Source organism: Homarus americanus, unplaced genomic scaffold, assembly GCF_018991925.1.
Source record: "Homarus americanus isolate GMGI-L3 unplaced genomic scaffold, GMGI_Hamer_2.0 scaffold50924, whole genome shotgun sequence".
NCBI lineage: Eukaryota > Metazoa > Arthropoda > Malacostraca > Decapoda > Nephropidae > Homarus > Homarus americanus.
In genome coordinates this window covers 363,923-385,180 of record NW_024718094.1, presented here as the reverse complement: position 1 = coordinate 385,180, position 21,258 = coordinate 363,923, and the positions used below count along the sequence as shown (strand labels likewise).

At 37.5% G+C, this 21,258-nt stretch overlaps 1 protein-coding gene across 1 annotated transcript; it reads right to left on the bottom strand.

The window, feature by feature from the left end:
• Positions 1–1,559: 1,559 nt before the first annotated feature.
• Positions 1,560–20,942, bottom strand: LOC121859168 (venom serine protease 34-like). The gene is made up of 6 exons (XM_042355918.1): positions 20,109–20,942; positions 14,694–14,862; positions 13,556–13,764; positions 8,463–8,569; positions 2,033–2,189; positions 1,560–1,642 (listed from the first exon to the last, which is right to left on the bottom strand). Exons 1-6 carry the CDS (start codon positions 20,716–20,718, stop codon positions 1,560–1,562), a joined length of 1,335 nt encoding a protein of 444 aa, XP_042211852.1. The 5' UTR covers positions 20,719–20,942.
• Positions 20,943–21,258: the final 316 nt, after the last annotated feature.

Here is a 21,258-nt window from a genome sequence, read left to right as displayed (position 1 = left end):
ATGACATCCAATGTATATGAACCACTGTCTTGCATGGCAGCGAACAGTGACATCACAAACATGACTCTGACCTATATATACAGTACTGCTAATGAATAAGATGCATTTCTTTGTGTACGAACCTCTGTCCTGCATGGCAATGAACAGTGACATTACCCACAAGAATCTGACCTACATACACTGTCAATGAATATGATGTATTTCTTTGTGTATGAACCTCTGTCCTGCATGGCAATGAACAGTGACATCACCCACGTGAATCTGACCTATATATACGGTACTGTCAATGAATATGATGTATTTCATTGTGTATGAACCTCTGTCCTGCATGGCAGTGTGAAGTGATACCACCCTCAGTGTCAAGACCTGACTGAATTACTCAGAATAGGCAAACTGTACTCCAAGCTTTGTCAATAAATTTGTTAAACTAAAAAAACTAAAACACTTGTAAACACAAGGAAAAAAATTTGTTCAATGCCTCCGCCTTATCAGAATCTGCGTAACTACCCAAGCCTCAGATCCGATATGCAGGGATGGGATAAAACATAAGAAATAAAAAAAATGATAAAAAGCATTGAGCACAAGTTCGACTGATATCCACAGCTTGTTTCCCCTTTCAAAATGCCTTAACACACCAATTTTCACATCTAAACCAACACTTCCTTTGTCTTTTCTGTACACGACAAAAGTTCAATTGCAATGTGTACAATATACCTGTTAACTGTTTTAAGTGTCTGTGCTCATATTTCACATTATGTCAATGTTAGAGGCAACTCAGAATAAAATTAATTTTGGGGGGAATGTTCTGGGAAGTATTTTCAAAATTTTGCTGCAATCCCATACAGCCATACCCTATTATACCTGTACCATACAGTACAGTTATGAATCAACCGATGACAACTGCATGACAGTTGTCATAGCTATGCCATTCATTACGCAGTTCTACTTCAATCGCCATACAGTGTGGTTATTCACTATCCCTCTCTATAACTTTCAACGTTTATCCTCTTCTCCACTGGCCAGTTGGGCCTTTAGTCTAAGATCATTATACAGTGGGGTATGCTATAACAAATGTTCCTATAATGAACGGTTTTACCAATAAAATTGAGAATGCTATAACGAACGAAACTCCTACAACGAACATTATTTAAATTTTTTTTATTTATTTATTTTTTTTTACTAATTTATTGTTTTTTATTACAAGTATTAATGATATTGGTTATTTCAGGGGTTTAGATGCATATTTATGCACTTTTTTACAATTTTATATTATATTTTTCAGTGTTAAGTGGTTGTATTTGGGGGCCTGGAACGGATTAATCCTATATCGAACGAATGCTATAACGAACAAGGTTCTAGAACCAATTAGATTCGTTATAGCATACCCCACTGTATTTGTTTTAGATGTTTAATTTCTTAAGAGAAGCATTAAATATTCAAAACATGTTTCATTAAATAAGTTTTCAAAGGTTTAATATCAAACAAAGATAATTAATCAATCAGCAAATGAAAACCAATGCATGCACTGTCCAGCAGCATCTATACATATCATATAAGATTCATGAGATTCCAAGTTTTATTGCTCCATTAGTCAAGTCCAAAAACTGCCGTCCATGAAGCAGTTGTTCAAACTTATTGCAAGCTATAATTTGTTAAAAATTTGATGAAATAATGGAATTAGTGTTGAAATCAGAAAAGAGTGGTGTTTGGAGAAATTCTTTGGTGTATGTTTTGGGCTGTTTCCCTCCTATAGCTTCTTGCTCATCCCTCTTTCTCACATGAACCTTCTCTCATCTCCAATGACTCACTCCATTGCAAAGCTTTCTATGGGGATTGGCATTGACAGAAGATCATCCAAACCACCATATATTTCTGTTGCTTTTTGTACCCTGTTCTCTCCCTAATACTTCAGCTTTACATCTCAAGAAGTAGACCACCACCTTCTACCCAAGACACCCACTACATTACCACCCAGGATGGTGAAGATGTTAAGAGGTAATGTGTTGGGTAGGAGTCCTATTCAACACATTACCTCTTAACATCTTCACCATCCACAAACTCACCTTACAAGAATCTCTACTGATACCGTCCTCCGAGTTGTGGAGCGTACACAGCATTTTCAACGAGACTGGATTGATGCCTTTATATCGTTGCTTACAGTCATCAACACTAAGGAAGGGGAGGTTCACCTGTCAATAATGAGTAGATATAGTGTTCGGTAACAATAAAGTAATATGAAACTATGGCCCTATACTCCCTGTACTGTATTACCATGGACTGCACTGGTCAAAGCTGAGGTACTATAGAGAGTACACTAAATCCTCAGTAGCCATAAAGCACATACCAATACAGAAATCCCATTACAGTACATTTAGTAATATTCCTGACTACTTGAAGCAATTGAGAGATGGAAGGAACCAACACATCTGCTCCCAAGAGTTCTAATATCTGAACTTTCTTGAGACCGGAAGTGTGCAATTAACTGACATTGCAAACACATCTACCACAGAATCAACCACATTCTTAAGAGAAAGACCTTTGTTTACTTGGATGGCAACACCTTATTCAATTACAAAGTATCATCTTTCAAAAGCTGCAAGGTATGACATTTCCTTGAAAATTTTGATACAGGATTTTATGTGGAAGAACCTTTTATTTTTTTAATAGGCTGCCACAAGATTGTTGTCAATAAACAACTAAATACAGTACTAATTTCTTTAAGAGCCTTCTCCTTCTTGGAACTTAATCATCTACTATTTATAGTTATTTTCAGCTCTTATGTGGGTTGGTCATGATTACCTGAAGGTAGCTCTCCAGGCTGCACAATTCCAGATATCATTTTTCTTTTCATTTTTAATTTTCTCAACATTTAAGGAAAAAATAAACCAACACTTCCCTCAAGCTAGTATGGAGGTGATGCAGCAGTTCCATGGTATATAAGTGGCCAAGGTCCAGCAGGGGACAACTGTTTTTTATGCCTTCCCCATTCTAAGGCTCATGAAGACAGCAGGTGCCACAAAGACTAATCTACACTCAGCTGATGAAGGACGGAGGATGGTGCTGGCTGTTTGATAAACACAGTACAGTACAATATTTTATTCCCTTTGCTAAATCAATTTTAATGTACAGTCATGAACAAAAGACCTGTCGCGTCTCCTGCAGCTCCTCAAACCACGAGATAGAATAATGCATCAGTGTCCATTGTTTCGGGTTCACGGGTCTGAATCTCAGGGTTGACTGAGCAGCAGGAGAGGTGACAGGACTTTTGTTTGTTATTAGTTTACAGAGTACAGTACTGTAACATTAGTATCCAATACTGTACATGACATCGTGTGTGTATATATATATATATATATATATATATATATATATATATATATATATATATATATATATATATATATATATATATATATATATATATATATATATATATATATATATATATATATATATATATATATATATATACAGTGGGGTATGCTATAACGAACGGATTCTACTACGAATATTCCTATAACGAACGGTTTTACCTATAAAATTGAGAATGCTATAACGAACGAAACTCCTACAACGAACATTATTTAATTTTTTTTTTCTAATTTATTGTTTTTTTATTACAAATATTAATGATATTCTTTATTTCAGGGGTTTAGATGCATATTTATGCACTTTTTTACAATTTTTACAATTTTATATTATATTTTTCAGTGTTAAGTGGTTGTATTTGGGGGCCTGGAACGGATTAATCCTATAACGAACGAATGCTATAACGAACAAGGTTCTAGAACCAATTAGATTCGTTATAGCATACCCCACTATATATATATATATATATATATATATATATATATATATATATATATATATATATATATATATATATATATATATATATATATATATATATATATATATATATATATATATATATATATATATATATACAGTTGTACCCCACTTAACGCGGTCAATAGAACCCAGAGGGTCCCGTGTTAAGTGAAATCCGCGTTAAGTGAACAACAGAACATATGGGATTAATTCCAATAGAAACCGGCCCGACCCCCAAACTCCACTTTTTGAAGGCACATACCTATGTTGTAGTAAAAATAACATCTTAATTTTATGATGGTACATGCACACAATTAATACTTAAGAGAAATAGAGAAATACAGTCGCCAAGTTAATGTCCATTCAAATAATGGACTCAACCTTGCCTCCCCCCCTCTTCCAACCGCGCGGTCAGTCCCAACCCTCCCCCCCACCCCCCACCAATCCTCCCTTCCAGGGTTTTTAACATTTAGTATTAAATAATACCTCAGATTAAAGTTAGGATAATATAATTGACATTGCTGGATTCCTTGTAAGACCAGGAATATTTTGAATATAAATGTCATATATTTTGCACAAAAGATAACATAGTTAATTTGAGAAAAATTTTTATCTAAAATTTGTATGTCTAATGCAAAAATATGATGTTTATATTCAAAATGATCATCAAATTATAAGAATTCCAGCAATGTAAATTATATTCAGACCGGGTAATTTGTATGAATTTTATGAGCTAAAACAAATATCTTCAGTTAATAAAAAAAAAAATAATTCTTCACAGGGTAACAGATGGTCGGTCGGTCCCTCCCTCCCCCCCACCCCCCACCAACCGTCCCAAGGAGATGTGTGGGATAACCACTAAATTTTAATAAATAATACCTCAAACTAAAGTTAGGATAATATAATTGACATTGCTGGATTCCTTGTAAGACCAGGAATATTTTGAATATAAATGTCATATATTTTGCACAAAAGATAACATAGTTAATTTGAGAAAAATTTTTATCTAAAATTTGTATGTCTAATGCAAAAATATGATGTTTATATTCAAAATGATCATCAAATTATAAGAATTCCAGCAATGTAAATTATATTCAGACCGGATAATTTGTATGAATTTTATGAGCTAAAACAAATATCTTCAGTTAATAAAAAAAAAATAATTCTTCACAGGGTAACAGATGGTCGGTCGGTCCCTCCCTCCCCCCCACCCCCCACCAACCGTCCCAAGGAGATGTGTGGGATAACCACTAAATTTTAATAAATAATACCTCAAACTAAAGTTAGGATAATATAATTGACATTGCTGGATTCCTTGTAAGACCAGGAATATTTTGAATATAAATGTCATATATTTTGCACAAAAGATAACATAGTTAATTTGAGAAAATTTTTTATCTAAAATTTGTATGTCTAATGCAAAAATATGATGTTTATATTCAAAATGATCACCAAATTATAAGAATTCCAGCAATGTAAATTATATTCTGGCCGGGTAATTTGTATGAATTTTATGAGCTAAAACAGGCAGTCAGGCAGGGTGGGGCAAATCTAAAAATAGCGTCTCGAGCCGGACACTCACCGCGTATATGTGGAAAAAATCCGTGTTAAGTGAAAGTTCAGCTCTGGCAAGGCACCGCGTATATGATAAAACGCGTTAAGTGAAACCGCGTTAGGCGGGGTAATACTGTATATATATATATATATATATATATATATATATATATATATATATATATATATATATATATATATATATATATATATATCATGTAAATCCACAATGAAAACGTGGATAAGATAAATCTTGATAAAATCACGGAAAATGGAAAGCGATTACCTTAGCTTTCGTCTTTATTCAAGACATTCAAGGCGAAAGCTAAAGATATATATATATATATATATATATATATATATATATATATATATATATATATATATATATATATATATATATATATATATATATATATATATATATATATATATATATATATATATGAGAGAAAGAATGTGTGTGTGTGTTACACTCACTGCCATCTGTAAAGTGAAATACTGTGCTATATATTCATATACTTTCATGTAGAGGCTGCTCTGATTACTGATACCCTGATACATGTAATACCTAAGGAACTACTGCCAGATCGCTTATCAATAACCAGAGTCACCTTATACACTGTGGCCAGACTTTTCTAAAGTGGAATGAAAATCTGTGACATAATGTTATGGTCACAACTGCATGCGGCTAGTATATTAACCTACACTTACTCATATTATGCTCCCATGTCCACAAAACATGTGTTTAACTAATGAGTTGCCCCACTGAGAGAGACTTGTTTTCTCTAGTGAGAGGTACCACCCATTTTCTATACTATTTCCTGAAGTGCTATCTGTAATGTAAATTTAAATTTACGATGTAACTCGTATGAGTAGCCATAAGTCCGATATACCTACCATGAGATGAAGCATTCAAGAAGTGTTGAGTGTATGCTGAAAGCTTCATCTACCTTTACGTGTAGTGAAAATTGTATTAAGACGAGGTGTTTTGACTGCCAAGCAAACAGCTGTGACCACTGGTCTTGTGCCCGTGACAGAACGAGACATCAGTTAACAACTGAAGTTATATCTCATTTAGTTATGGACCTCAGAGTATCTGATGACTGTATCAAAATTATTGTAATTTTTTGTAATAAAGCTCATTAATCTTGAGGGCATAACCTGTCAACAGGCAAAAAACTCTGAAAGGTAACACCTTACCCGTGAGTAGGCCGGTTGTTGTGGATTGTTGACTCCACCCAAAGTGTGATTGCCATTCTATGTACAGTACTTGTTGATAATATAATTGTTGCATTGCAAGCCCAAACACTGATTAGATTATAAAAGTTAACCTTTGGAAATTAATATAAGTCTAATTTTCACAGCCCGAGGTGTACCGTAAAAGAATTGATGGTGGTAACACCAGGTGTATATAACAGAGAGCACAGTTTGAATAGTTCATTCTGAATGACTTTCCCTCGTCAACCAGGTACGTTACTCTGGGTCTCACCATTATATTAAGTGAATTTAACTTAGATGAATTGTGTTGAATATGATAGAGTTCCTGTTAACATAGTTGAAGTTTTGTGTTAATGTAGTTATGTTCATGTGCCATCTGTTTCCTCGCACAAAGAGTATTTTGTGACATTTGTATTTTGTTATCATATTCTGAATGCCTTTCCCTTGTCATCCAGGCCCTGCATGTGTTGTTGGAGCTGCCGAGAGGCTGTGGCCAGTGGCAGATAGGCTGTCTAATGCAGGATGCCTTTAATCCACCAGGATTAAGTTCTGAGTAGATGACGTGCCAGATGTGAGTAGTAGGCCCACAGATGCGGCAGTGTCTGCGAGACATGGGTCAAACCCAGGATGAAGTGGAACCTGGCCGCAGTGGCACAGTGTAAATGCCCGCCATTTTTAATACAAGTGGCATAACACTGTGGCAACATCCTGTATGTATCCGTAATTGATCCATCTCAGGTATCTTATTCCCACCTAGTAAATGAATATCAATGTATCCCGTGATGTAAGGAGTGTTAACAGGTATAATGTTGGTAAGAGACAAGAAGTAAGGTTGTAACACAATGACTCCTGTAGTTGTGGTAATTGTGTGAGCCAGACTAACCTGTACCCCCAGTAATAATAATTACTGTACACGGATAACAATCTTGTGATGGGTGTTTGAGAAGTGCTATGAAGTGTTAGTGTAAGTAGTAATGTAATTGAAGGACTGACCACCAATCTTAGTTGCGTGTCACTGTCATAGAATGTTAACAGTAGCCAATAGTAATTTCAACTGAACATTGGTCCTGTTAAAGTTGAATACTTGTTTGGGTGACGTTCAAGTAAGGCTAAGTGAAGGCCAAATGGTCTTTGTAATCTGTAAATTTGGTCAAGTCTGGAGTGAACCCCAAGGAGTGGTTCATGTGTTTATGTTCTGTTAAAGTGTTCAGGTGCCCTATATCATCTTTAATAAATCATCTGTGATGTAATGTTGGGTTATTATTATCCCTGCAGTATTACCTTTGTTTCTTTCCCTAGCTTGGTACCATTAAATACAACTGAATCCATGTGCCCTAGACCTCGCCGTGCTACCCCATGTTAAGAGGTTACAGGTAAAATAACTAAGTAGTAACATATATAAAGACTACAGATAACAGAAGAATAAATAAAGAAACTGAAGGAAATAGATACTTTGAGAAGGTGAATTAGAAAATGAAACTTAGAAACCAGAAGAAAAAAACTTATAAAATGGTAAAGCAGCAGTGAGATCTAACATCTTCATCCTTATAAAATGATAAACAAGCGGTGGATCCAAAAATTTCCCGTCCTTATAATACTAATATTAATAATGGGCTGTTTAATTGGTGGCACAATGATGATGTGCGCATCTTCTACCACTATGTCATGTGTTCGAGTCCTGGTCCAAGACACACATGGGAAGGCTATTATTCAGTGTGACCCTAGCCAAACATGACAGGTTACCTCCAGGTACTCCAGTTTCCTCCTGTACTAACATTAGACAATAAAGTTCATAATACAGTAACAAAAGAATGGACTAACTGCCTGAAGTGAAGTACAGTATAATAAAGTATTACCTTGAGAAGAACTTTTGATTGCTCGCCCTGCTCTTCAGTCAGTCCCCAGCCAGTTACAGTGCCATCCAGGCCAGCTTCTCCAGCAACAAATGAAACATCCCATTCACCTGTAATAGCACATCATTTACATTAACTCACAATTACATACAGTAAAGGCAACCCGCGTTTTACGAGTGTTTGATTTAAGCGTTTTTGGAATAACGCGATTGTTCAATTACAGTAACATCAAAAGCTAATTTTCTCGCACCTATTTTTGAAATAACACGCTCAAGACAGTTTATTTTTGCCGTGTATTCTCCTAATCGCCTGGCAGTGGAGTCGGGTGTGATGCCTGGTAACGTGCTTGTAAGTTCTCACTATAAAGTCGCAGTCATATCAACATCAACAATTTTAATACTACTGTATTATTAATAATAATAATAATAATTATTATTATTATTAATAAAGATTATCACTACTAATGCTGAAGGTAATAATGATAATGAAGTATTCTGTACAACAACTGTGACGACGTCCAGCAAGCTTCCTGCGCATCGCTTTCTCAGTTCACACCAGCACTTCTTTTTCTCTGTGCTCTCATTTGCATTGTGTTTATCACGTACCTTTTTAGTGTTAAACGCTATTTTCCCCATTGACCATGTCTGGAAAATGTCCATCTGCCTCCTCTGAGGCGCCTAAAGATAAAAAGGCACGAAAAGCAATTGCAAGGGATGTGAAATTAAATGTGATCACCCGCCTTCAGAGAGGAGAGCGTGTGTATGAGGTTGGCCGTGTGCTTGGTTTAAGTGAGTACTGTATGTGTGTCGGAGGTTGGCTGCATGATTAGTTTAAGTGAGAGCACTGTTCGTACCCTGTACGGTATATGATGGTTCCCCTAACCTGTACCATGTACGTACATGTATTCTTATGGGAAAATTATGTTTAATTTACGCGTTTTTTAATTAAGCGGTAATTTTCAAGAATGTAACCCCCGCATAAGACGAGAGGTGGGTGTATACCTATTTAACTCAACACAAGCAGCCTCATACAGTACTGTATATGAAAAAGACGAATGATGAATATGGTGTTACGATCTGTGCCTCCCAAGAGAATTGATTAGTTATCTCTTATAATACTCGGTCCGTTCATCAGATGCTTTCGTATAAATTATTTGTTTGCATTTATAAGTTAGGATGATTATTTAGATTGTTTTAATGTTTTAAATATTTTATTAGATCATAGCACATGAATTTAATCAATATCTTTTAACACTCTTGGGGTATTCATATGCAAATTTACGTGTGATCTACATTATCACAATAGGGTTTTCATACACAAATTTGTGTATGAATGCTAGATACGCAAGATGCACATTTGGCAACGTCGGTGTGATCTGACGCCTATGTAAACTGCTTCCAAGGTTAGGTAAGGGACCACACAAGTTGCCCTTTGTGGTTCAACAGCACAGGATGTAACTTTGACCCACATTTCCCACCATTTTCTTGTGGCTTGTGCTGATTTCTCATTCATCAGAGTGATTTCAGTTATTGATAAGTGTTGTGATAATTTTAAACCAAGCCCTGTGTTGCTGGCAAAGGTGGAGGGGCGGGAAAACAAAAAATACAAGGAGATTGTACCACATGGTGATAGAGTGGTACCTCCTGAGGCCTCTCCCAGTGTCCCTGGCCCTTCGAGTGCAAGTGATAGTTTGTCTGGCCCTTCAACAAGCAGTCCTGGTATGAAAGGAACTGCCCGGCATTATGTTGTGGCTAGAAGGAAAAAAAAATAAATAAAAAGTGTTGCACGTGTGGCACCTCAGCCATCGCAGCGTGGCTTACCTCGTGACTGCTCATCTCCCTCACAAGTGTGCACTACCCATACTCCCACTAAAACTAGATTTAGTGGCCTTGTTCAGGCTAAGTACGGCACTGTGGGGCACGGAGGGGGAGGAACATCACCAAGTGCTTCAACATCTAACAATTTGTAAGTAAAGAAATTCATTAATTTTTATTAAAAAAAAAAAGATTATATTTTTATGCATTACATTTAACCAATAATTTACATTATTATTTCATATGAATTTCGAAAATATAGAATCTTTGAGCAAGGAACATTTGCATTTGGGAGCTTGAGTGACAGCCATACACTACAATTTGTGTTATACTCGTGCTTATTTATAGATTTTATCATTTTATTGCGATTATCCCTATAAAAGTATTTCTAGATAATTTATTTACAATGCTAATGCAACAAACCTGACCATTTTATCTCAAATAGAAAGCTTGCTATGACTCAATACATACAATTATCCCTCATGTGGTGCAGTCAAGTGCGATGTTACGTGACCGGCCAGACCGAGAGCGTCTCGCTGGAGAGCACCTCCTTAAACCCAAGTGTGTTAACAAATTTAAACGAAAGTAAAGTATTAAAAAAAAGGTAGCTGGTGGTGTCCCTCATGGTGACGCTTTGTAAACATTGTAAATGGCGTCCTAGGAGATAATCTGGTTTGCACAACTGTAAGATTGTAGTGTCAGGATTCATTTGTGTAGTATTGTGGTGGAGTTGTGTGTGGGGGTTATGAGAGAGCCATATAATCATTGAGAGGATAGATATACGAGAGAAATTAGTCGTGTTGTGCTGTATTGAGCGGGGTGGCTACGGCCGAGTGTCAACTTGTAATTTGAGCTGTCAGTGTATTCCTTTTTCTTTAATATACTTTGTTTATTGTTGGTAGTGAATTTCCATGCAACTTCATAGCACTGTAAGGGTAGTTTTCAAAGTTACGCCAGCTTCCAGGTGATGGTTGGTCTATGGCATGTAACCGTAGAGTCTACATATTTCACTGTTACCCAAGGCTGTTATTTCAGGGTCCTCATGATTAATTGGTCAAAGGAACTGGAAGGTCATAATAATGGTTTACTAGAAATGATAAATTGAGTCAGGATAAGATCATGCTTAATAAGACATGAATAATTAGCTCTATTACAACACTAAGCCCCAAATTGACTTGCCAAAGAGATTATCATTTCCATTTCCACACACTGTCTCTTAGTTCTTACCCTCGCATATTCGACTGACATACGGTTCTCCTCGGTGTTCAACAAGTCAATTACTCATGCACACCATCTCCTATGCAGACTTCCTCTTATCCTTCTGTGTTCCACTAATCATAAATAATATACAATACAGTACAGTACTATTTTTCCCACTCAGACACTAATTCAATCATTTCCGAACACTTTTTAGCAAGTTAAACTCACATGAGTCTGAACTGCTTCCTGGACTGCAGCTTTTATTAGCTGATCAATTGTATTGGTTTGATGTCAAAGCTTTACAGGTGTATGCGTATTTAATGAAAAACATCAAAATTATTTAATGTACTGTACGTATATCTGATAAATGAAACAATGAAAACATATTTAATGGTCTTCTTTGAACTGACTAAATAATTTTAGCTGAGTAATTTCAAAGACAGTTTAAAAATGTGGTAACTATTTTCTTAAAATAAATGTTCCTGCTCTTAACCTAAAGTGTACTCAAAATCATGTTTGACATTGCAGGAATAAAAAAGCCTTACACACATCATAAATATTGAGGTATGGCTGAAAGTACTATCATAGACACAAGTCACTTCCACCAACTAGCTACAGTGATTCTGAATCATCTGAGGTTGAATCAGTGAAGCGGCTGAAGGAAGTGCCCTGAAGGCCCACTTCAAAGCACTTCCTTCAGCTGCTTCACTGATTCAACTTCAGGTGATTCAGTCTCACACTGTGGCTGGTTGGTGGAAGGGACTTTTTTGCACGATAGTCAGTGGTGGGCACAGCTAAACGAAAAGTTAGCTTTGCTAACCGCTAATCTGCTATCTAAAAAGTTAACTTCGCTAACGCTAAACCGCTAAAAAAATTAGCGGAAGCTAACCGCTAACTTTTATTATATGAATTTAGCTTCGTTTTTTGAGAGGGCTCTAAAACCCTTAAGAACAGACCTAGAGAGCTTTCCAAAAAGGTATAGCATGCCAAGATCAGATGATGATCAAGGTGTACACAAATAATTAAATGAACAAATGAAATTAAACATTAGTATACATTCAAGTTTCAACATACACTTTATAATCTTTATTTACCATACGAAAAACCAGAAAGTATTAAACGAATCCAAAAACTTAGTACTGTATAGCATAGGTAGCAAATAGCATCATGTCAAGATCAGATGATGATCAACTTATCAAGGTGTACACTGTACACAATTTCACAAATAATTAATTTGCATTCTCATACAACCTATTGGCCTTATTCATTATTCATGTAAATATGCAATACCAACCACATACACATTATACCAGTGCATTTTTATATAACTTATTGTTGGTCTTAGTTATGTAAATAAACAGAAAACTCTAAACTTTAATGAAAAGTAAGTTTTTAGAAAATTTTGTTTGGCGCACACCTTGGATGGCATCCTGGTTATGAACTTTTGCAGTACTTAGCATAACCAAATATATTGACACAAAAAATCCTAATTAAATTAACAAATAAATGAGAAATGAAATTATACATTAGTTTACAATTACATTCTATGATTCTTTCAACATACACTGACAGTCTTTATTTACTGTAAAAAAAGTATTAAACTTTAATACAGTACTGTAATCGAAAAATTCCATTCACTCATGTCTTGTCACGTTTACACGTACTAACACGCAGTCAGCCAAGCGTGCCTGACTGGCTGTTGGAGACACGAGTCGCGGCGTCACACGCTTACAACAGACAGGAACAAACATGTATAAATTTTGTTAGCGGAACTAAATTTAGCAGAAGCTAATTGGCCTGCTAATGGTTTCCAAAGTTAGTGAAAACGCTAATCCGCTAACGAGAAAGTTAGCTTCGCTAATTAGTGGTTAGCGGATTAGCGGAACCGTGCCCACCACTGACGATAGTACATACAAATGGAACACAGATTACCTCCATCACTAATTAAGCAATATAAAGCTTTAAATCTCAGCTTTATTTTAGTTTTTTACATTAGAATATATTTTTCTACCAAATTATAGCACTGAGGAATTCCTCTCTCTTCCAATTTAATTTTGTTATCAATATAAATTCAACACTTACTGACATCAGGTAGGCAGACAGGTCGTACACTATAAGTCATGTTGACTGGCTCAGTGACTCTTATGAGTGCCACATCATTAGCCATAGTAAATGGGTTAAAGTCCTTGTGGATGATGATGTGTGATGCTCTATGAACCACCCGTCCATCTTCAGCAGGAAGTGACAGATCGTAGCCACCCAACCATATTATTAACTCATGGAGTGGCACCCTGTGGACAATAACATTAACACACCTTCAACAATTGGTAATTTAATGCAAGTCAACACTTTCAAACATTAAGAAAGCAGTACAGTACAAGTAATAGTTCAAAATTTATAATACAGTAAAGACATTTTAGTACTGATGAAACTTATCTGGGCTATCACGTTATGGTATTTTCCTCCACCAAACACCAATATTGATCAAATGTTTTGTCCCTATGTACCAAAGACATTTCTCACCTTCCAGCAATTTATTCAACATTACACCACAAGTTCCCAAGCTGCATCACAGATTAAATTTAAAGAGACAAATCTACCAAGTAGTAGGCAGCTATTAAACAGGGAGGTACTATCGCCTGGGAAGATACTGGAAGCACAATGTGTTGTCTAATGGTAGACCCTGCTGCCATATGGCATCATAAAAATTGTGACCTAGTCCCAGGTTGCTGATCTGACTTACTGCCTTATTTGCACACAATTGCAGGGTTTCAATTGTTTTCTCTTACTTTGACAACACAACATGCTGTACATATGTCACTTCTCACAGTATTGATCTTTTTATTTTATTTTTGTATTTATTTATGGGCCTTTATTATTATAATAATTAAATTTGTATTTAATATTTTTTATAATCTTTTATTGATTTTTATTATACTTATTATTATTATTATATCTTCGCCAACGGGCCCTGATGTGGGTCATTGACCTGTGCCTAAGAGAGTTAATCCCCGTAAAAAAAAATACTAATACAAGCTTATACTGTAGTAGTACATGTATTGCAGAGGTAGCTATTGGGTAATTACACTGAAGTTTCAAAACAAAAGAACCTTATTTAGCTGAGTTTACACCAAATAATTAAGCTTCACAAGGACAAGAAAACCACATCAAGCTCATGAGGTTGAGCTATGATCAAAAGGTACTATCTTGGATGACTTACACTGCAGCACAGTGAGCAGCAGTAAGAAGGAAACGTTTGTTGAGGAGGGAAGCTCCACAGAAAACTTTCCCAGATGGGGCATGGATCAGAGCTACCTGCCATGGCCACTCTCTTACCCCTGTAATATGACCACCCAGGATCCTTGCCTGCACACTATTGATGCCACAACCTGTAACATATAAGAAAATATAGGATGTCACAAGCTATCTCACAATATATCTCGACCCTACTGTATAATGTTTTGCAATATTTTTTTATATTTACTACACTCTTCAGTAAAGTATTTTGATATTTCAAAATATAGAGTTTTCTGTTGCTCTTCACAGTGTATTTGGTTCTTACTATCCCTAAATAACTTGGCATCATCTGCAAACATTTGTATGGAGGAGTGTATAGCTTCTGGCATATTATTTATGAAGCAAGAAAACAACAATGGGCCCAATACACTGCCCTGTGGTACCCTGCTTGCCACAGGTACACATGACGATTTTATACCATTCATCACCACACACACTGCTTGCAATCATGCAGAAAGTCTTCGATCCATGCTCAGACACTTCCCCGAATCCTGTGCCCTAGGTATATATGGATGATATTGCCAGCTTGTTCCAGAATTTGGTGTCCAAACAACCTTTCCTAATTTGTAACAATTTAAAAAATTGCTTTCATTTTTATGGGTATTGCCTCATCTGTACACCAAAAGTTCAACCATCACATATGAAACACTGAAAACATGTGTAAGGTAAACTTTTTAGAGTTTTAGATATTTTATAGGTTAGGACAGGTTAGGTTAGGTAAGGTTAGGTTTTCAAAAGTTTGTTTGACATTTTTTTAGTATTTGAATCCCACATTTTCCCTCTACTTCAAAGCCCTGGGCAATCTAAACAACCACTTTGGTTGCTAATGGAGGGGGGGGGGGCTTATATCGGTTAAAATACTTCAAAAATATAAGTTTACAACAGAAATGCTATAGAATAAGTGGTATTTATTAATGACTGACCCGTGGCTGATTTTTCAAAGAATTTTTTTTATAAAAATGCCGCAATTTCACTGTGATTTATAGTGGACACAGTCGTAGTTTGTGCAAATGTGTTAAAAAATGGTTATTTCTAAATTAAAGCTAACCTAACCATGGTCGATATGAAAAACAAGCAGCATAAGCGTTGTTAGAAGGCCTCACCAACCTAACCTTACCTAGCTTCCTAGCCAGGGGCTTCACCCCCCCCCCAGTATATTAAACAGAAAGAACTTACCGTGATATGGTGTAATTTTACAATTTTTGTGGACATGAGCGCAACCAATCATACCAAACGGTTCTTAAGCATACACCTCGATCATGTCGCCCCTCGCTCTACGTCTCTCAAGGGAGTGCAAATTAAGATGCTTTAACCTGTCTCTGTACTCAAGGTTCCTAATGTCCGGGATTAGTCTTGTCATTCTCCTCTGAATTCTTTCCAAGGATTCTATATCCATTCTGTAATACGGGTGACCAGAACTGAACTGCGTAATCCAGGTGTGGTCTCACAAGAGCAAGATACAGTTTTAGGATGACCTCGCTAGTCTTGTAACTAACACTCCTTTGTATGAACCCAAGTACTTTATTAGCCTTGTTACGAGCAAAAACACATTGTTTACTTGGCTTAAGGTTCCTACTTATCATTACTCCTAAATCTCTCTCGCAGTCGGATTTCTCTATGGCATCGTTGTTCATCTGGTATCTGGTTTCCCTGTTTACATCTCCTATACTGAGTACTTTACATTTGTCGACGTTGAATTTCATCTGACATTTTTCAGACCATTCAAAAAATTTGTTTAGATCTTCCTGTAGTTTTGCCAAGTCCTCGTCAGATTTGATAATACGTCCTATTTTAGTGTCATCAGCAAATTTACTTATGTTGCTGTCAATGCTGATATCTATGTCGTTTATGTATATAATAAATAATAATGGTCCAAGTACAGAGCCTTGGGGAACTCCACTTGTGATGTTGCTCCAATGGGATTTAGTGCTGTTAATGCTCACTCGCTGTTTCCTGTCCTGTAACCACGCCCTAATCCATTTAAGGATGTCACCTTTGATGCCATGAGCTTCTACCTTTCTAATTAGTCTTTCGTGGGGGACTCTGTCGAAGGCTTTGCTAAAGTCGAGATATACCACATCATAATTGTGCCCCTCGTCCCCGATTCGCTGATGAAAAAAAAAAGATTAGTTAGGCAAGAACGTCCGCCAGCCATGCTGGGAATCAATCGGTGCTTCTCCAGGTGATTTCGAATAGAGTTTGAAATGATTGCTTCCAGTAATTTGCCTACTATTGATGTTAGACTGATTGGGGTAGTTAGAGGATAGTGATCTATCCCCCTTCTTGAAAATCGGTATTACATTCGCTATCCTCCAGGATTCTGGTACTACACCTGTTTTTAATGACATGTTAAACAACTTTGCTAAGGGCATACTAAGCTCTTCCTTACATTCCTTTAATACTCTGGCAAATATCTCATCGGGACCAGGTGACTTATTCATTCACCCAGGTCGCTCGGTAATGCAGAGGGAACAGCACAAAAAGCTCCTACAGGGTTTGAAGCAGAGGAGGGAGGAGTCAAGGAGGAACAAGCACAGGTGTACATGGGTTATATCCAGGGGGAGGGTAGTGGAAGCAAGAGCGGCAGCACAGAGCCAGGGGGCAGCGGGTACACTCTCCACCTGCTTTACCTCCCACCCGGGAGGAGGTGAGCGCCGAGTAAACAGTGTCATTTCTAACCACACCCTGCAAAATACAGTGTATTTAGTAAATACACTGAGAATGGAGGAAGGCTAGAGTTACTACCAAGAGCAGAGATGTTACCGAGAACAAATTCCGGCTTTAATGTCATGTACACTAATGCAGGTACTGACATGTACCTTGACAAGAGAAAGGAGTTTGAAACACCACTGAAGGGACACCAATCCGATCGTGTAGGAGTTGTAGAGCTGTTGTACAAGAACAGGAGAATCGACCAAGAGGAATGGGAGTTCATTATTGCAGGATATGACTCATTTACGAACCTTTCTCAAGAAACTTGCAAGAGGGGTGTGGTTATCTATGCTAGGCAAGACCTCAAGAGCCAGCCAGGCGAGGGCATAGGGAGAGGATGTTTTTGAAGAATCCAAGTGGTGTAAAATTAAATTAAAAGGGAGAGACTTACTTGTTGTCTGAAGTATCTACAGATCCCCAAACTGTAGTTTACCCAACCAAAGGAACTTAAGAGCTTTAATAGACAATGCAGCGATGCTCAACCCTAGCCACCTACTTACCATGGGGGACTCTAACTATGGCGACATCGACTGGAAAAATGAGTTCACACCAAATGACTTAAGAACCCCACTACTCATTTTGTAGGAACTCTGAGATAATTTTCTGTTCCAACATGTTAAAGAACCGCTTCATTACAGAGAGCAAACACCCAAGCCACTCCACTGGATCTCATCATAACAAACGAGGAGGGTATGGTGGCCAAGCTGGAACATCTAGCCCCAGTTGGCACCAGCCACCATGTAATGTTGTCCTTCAGATTTAAATGTTACTTAGTTCACGACAAAACCAGGCCAAGGTGCAAATATTACAAGTGAAATTACAAAGGCATCAGAACGCAGACATTACGCTGAATATCATAGCAAGTAAAGTGAACCATTTCATCGAGAAATATATACCCAAAGCCAAACCCAGTGCCTCTAGGAATACAAGAAGACCCCCTACACATGAACCATCCGGCGGTCGAGAAAGTTAAGAAGAAAACCCAGAAATCCAAGGCTTAAGAACATAAGGAGTCTGCAATAGGCTGGTTGGCCTGTGCATGGCAGCTCCTGTCGAGAGTTACTACCACTCTCTATCATCCATGAATCTATCCAGCCTCCTTTTGAAACTTTCCAGCACTTACTACAAAGTTGCTAAGCTTGTTCCACTCGTCCACCACCCTATTTGTGAACCTGTTCCTTCCTATCTCCCTCCTAAACCTAAACTTATCCAACTTAAATCCATTGCTCCGAGTCCTATCCCGCTCGGATATTATAAGAACTTTATCTATATCCCCTTTATTGATTCCTTTCACCCACTTAAATACTTCTATCATATCTCCCCGCACTCTTCGTCTTTCTAGGAAATGCAAGTTTAGTTTCTTTAACCTATCCTGATATGGAAGGTTTCTAAGTCCCGGAATCATTTTCGTCATTCTTCACTGCACCGACTCCAGTGAATTGATATCCATTCTATAATAAGGGCACCAGAACTGAACAACATAATCGAGGTGCAGCCTGACTAGAGCAAGATATAGTTGCAATGAGACATCTGCACTCTTATTACTTTCACTCCTAGATATAAAACCTAATACTCTGTTTGCCTTATTTCGAACATTAACGCACTATTTTCTAGGCCGTAGGTCCGGGCTTACAAGTACCCCAAAGTCTCTTTCACAAGTCGACTTCTCTAGGTTGATGTTGTTAAGGCTGTATACATTGACAGTATTTGTTCTTCCAATATTAAGACAGCTGCACTTGCTGGTGTTGAATTTCATTTGCCATTTTTCTGACCACTCCTGCAGTTTATTTAAATCTTCCTGTAGTGCATTTGCATCCTGCCCTGAAAAAATCTGCCGCCCTATTTTGGTGTCATCCGCAAACTTGCTTATGCCACTGCTGATCCCAGTACTGTATCTAGATCGTTTATGTAGATTATGAGCAAGAGTGGGCCCAGTAATGACCCCTGGGAAACCCCACTGGTTACACAGCTCCACTCAGATTTAACATCTACGCTGACCCACTGTGTTCTATCGGTGACTAGTCGAGAAGTGATTGGCAGTCCGATTTATTCATGTAGGACCATTATTTGACTTCATTGCAACTACATTTGGGTACATTTGGGTAATTAGTCGGACCGTTGGGAACGTATTGATATAACCACATGCTGAGGGTGTTAAGAAATTAGTTTCAGTATATTTGAGGTTGGATTAAACTACTTGTGTTTTGCCCTTTACACATTGTTGGAATTACCTGAAGATTAGCACCCCGGCTTATTTCACCAGATGATTAAACGCCCTAACGTTACCTCGGATGGTTAAGATACGGCGTTTAATCATGTGAAATAAGCTGTGGATGCTAGTTAAACCTCCATAATTATCATGATTCCATTGTTGTGGTAGTTTCAATTACCCTGGTAACGCCAGGAAGATTGTGGGTAGTATTTGGTAGTACTCAAACTGTTTTTGTTGGGTAACAGGTAAATCACCGTTTCGGTCATGCATGGAACAAGGTTATGACTGGTTCATAACAACAAAAACCATCGGAAAAACATAATTTCAACCTAATCTAAATTCGCTGCAAGACCGAAACGATAATAATACAGGGAAAAATGTTTCCCAACTTGTCCAAGGCTTTGTTTAACTTACCTACAGCTTCATAGTCCCCTTGCTCAGCCTTCTGATCACGTGGCTGATCATCATCTTCATCACTTTTTCTATTTTTCTCCCCCATGCCATCCTCATCTCCACTCACCTCCTCTGATGTATGGTTTATGTTTACCAATGTTCGATTTTTGCTCACATCTGATGAATCACTCAAATTCATCGGCAAGTCTCCTAAGCGCGCTAGACCCCCCAAAAGATTCCCCAAGCTGTTGATAATGTTAGTGAGAGAGGAACCATCGATATTGGCCTCGGAACTCACTGCACTGGGATGAGTTTCCTTTAAAATGGCGTCTCCCAGAGCATGAAGGCCCTGGGACAGACCAACACCAGTGACGTTGTGGTATTCTTGCTCAATCATATCGGATATGAAAGGCAGTGTACTTGAAGGGAATTGCCTGTTGCTTTCCATCTCATTAACCTGCGAATCACTGACATACTTCCCTTCGCCGTTCTCTGTCTTGCTGGAGTCCTGGCCATAATAGTCAACAGCTACGAACTTTGATTGCTTAGGAGTCGGAAAGGTAAATATGTAACCCACTACAGGAAGCAATATCAAACACTTCACGTTCACGACACCTGGACAGTTCCTCATGTTGACCACTATTTCACCCCAATGCTATGTTTCTTGTCTTCCTGTTTATATTTCACACCTAATCCAACGAAGTTTCACTAACTTTGCAGTTTCATTCTGGTAAACTCAGAAACTCACTAAAAAGAACGTGTATTAGAGACTGATCACTTGGTACGCACACTCCCTCGGACTGCTCTTGTGAAACTGGCGACCCTAAGCGGGGTGTGAACCGTGTGTTGTTGACACGTGGTCAGTGTGTGGTCAAGTGGCGGCTACCGGGAGAAATACAGTACTTGGCACCTAAACTCCTGGTGGGAGGTGTTTTTAATTTAATTGTATGTTAATATGCTGTTAGTGTATGTAAATGGCATAAGAAACACTATAAAGCTTAATAGATAATTTGCTTATGTTTACAACAAAGAACGTTTACAGCGAGTCGTTATCGTACACAAACAACTGCTAATGGTCGTAAATATTTGCGACTTTTTTCTTAATTTATCGTAATTTTTGGTTGTTCAGACAGAGAGCGAATAATAAGGTAGAATTTGCCTGACAATCAGC

Excerpts from the sequence above, each read along its gene's own strand:
- LOC121859168 (XM_042355918.1), bottom strand. The coding sequence starts at position 20,718 with ATGAGGAACTGTCCAGGTGTCGTGAACGTGAAGTGTTTGATATTGCTT. Across the intron at positions 13,765-14,693 it reads GCTGCTCACTGTGCTGCAGT|GGTGCCACTCCATGAGTTAA; the intron begins GTAAGTCATCCA and ends TATTGTCCACAG. Across the intron at positions 2,190-8,462 it reads AATCAAAAGTTCTTCTCAAG|GTGAACCTCCCCTTCCTTAG; the intron begins GTAATACTTTAT and ends CATTATTGACAG.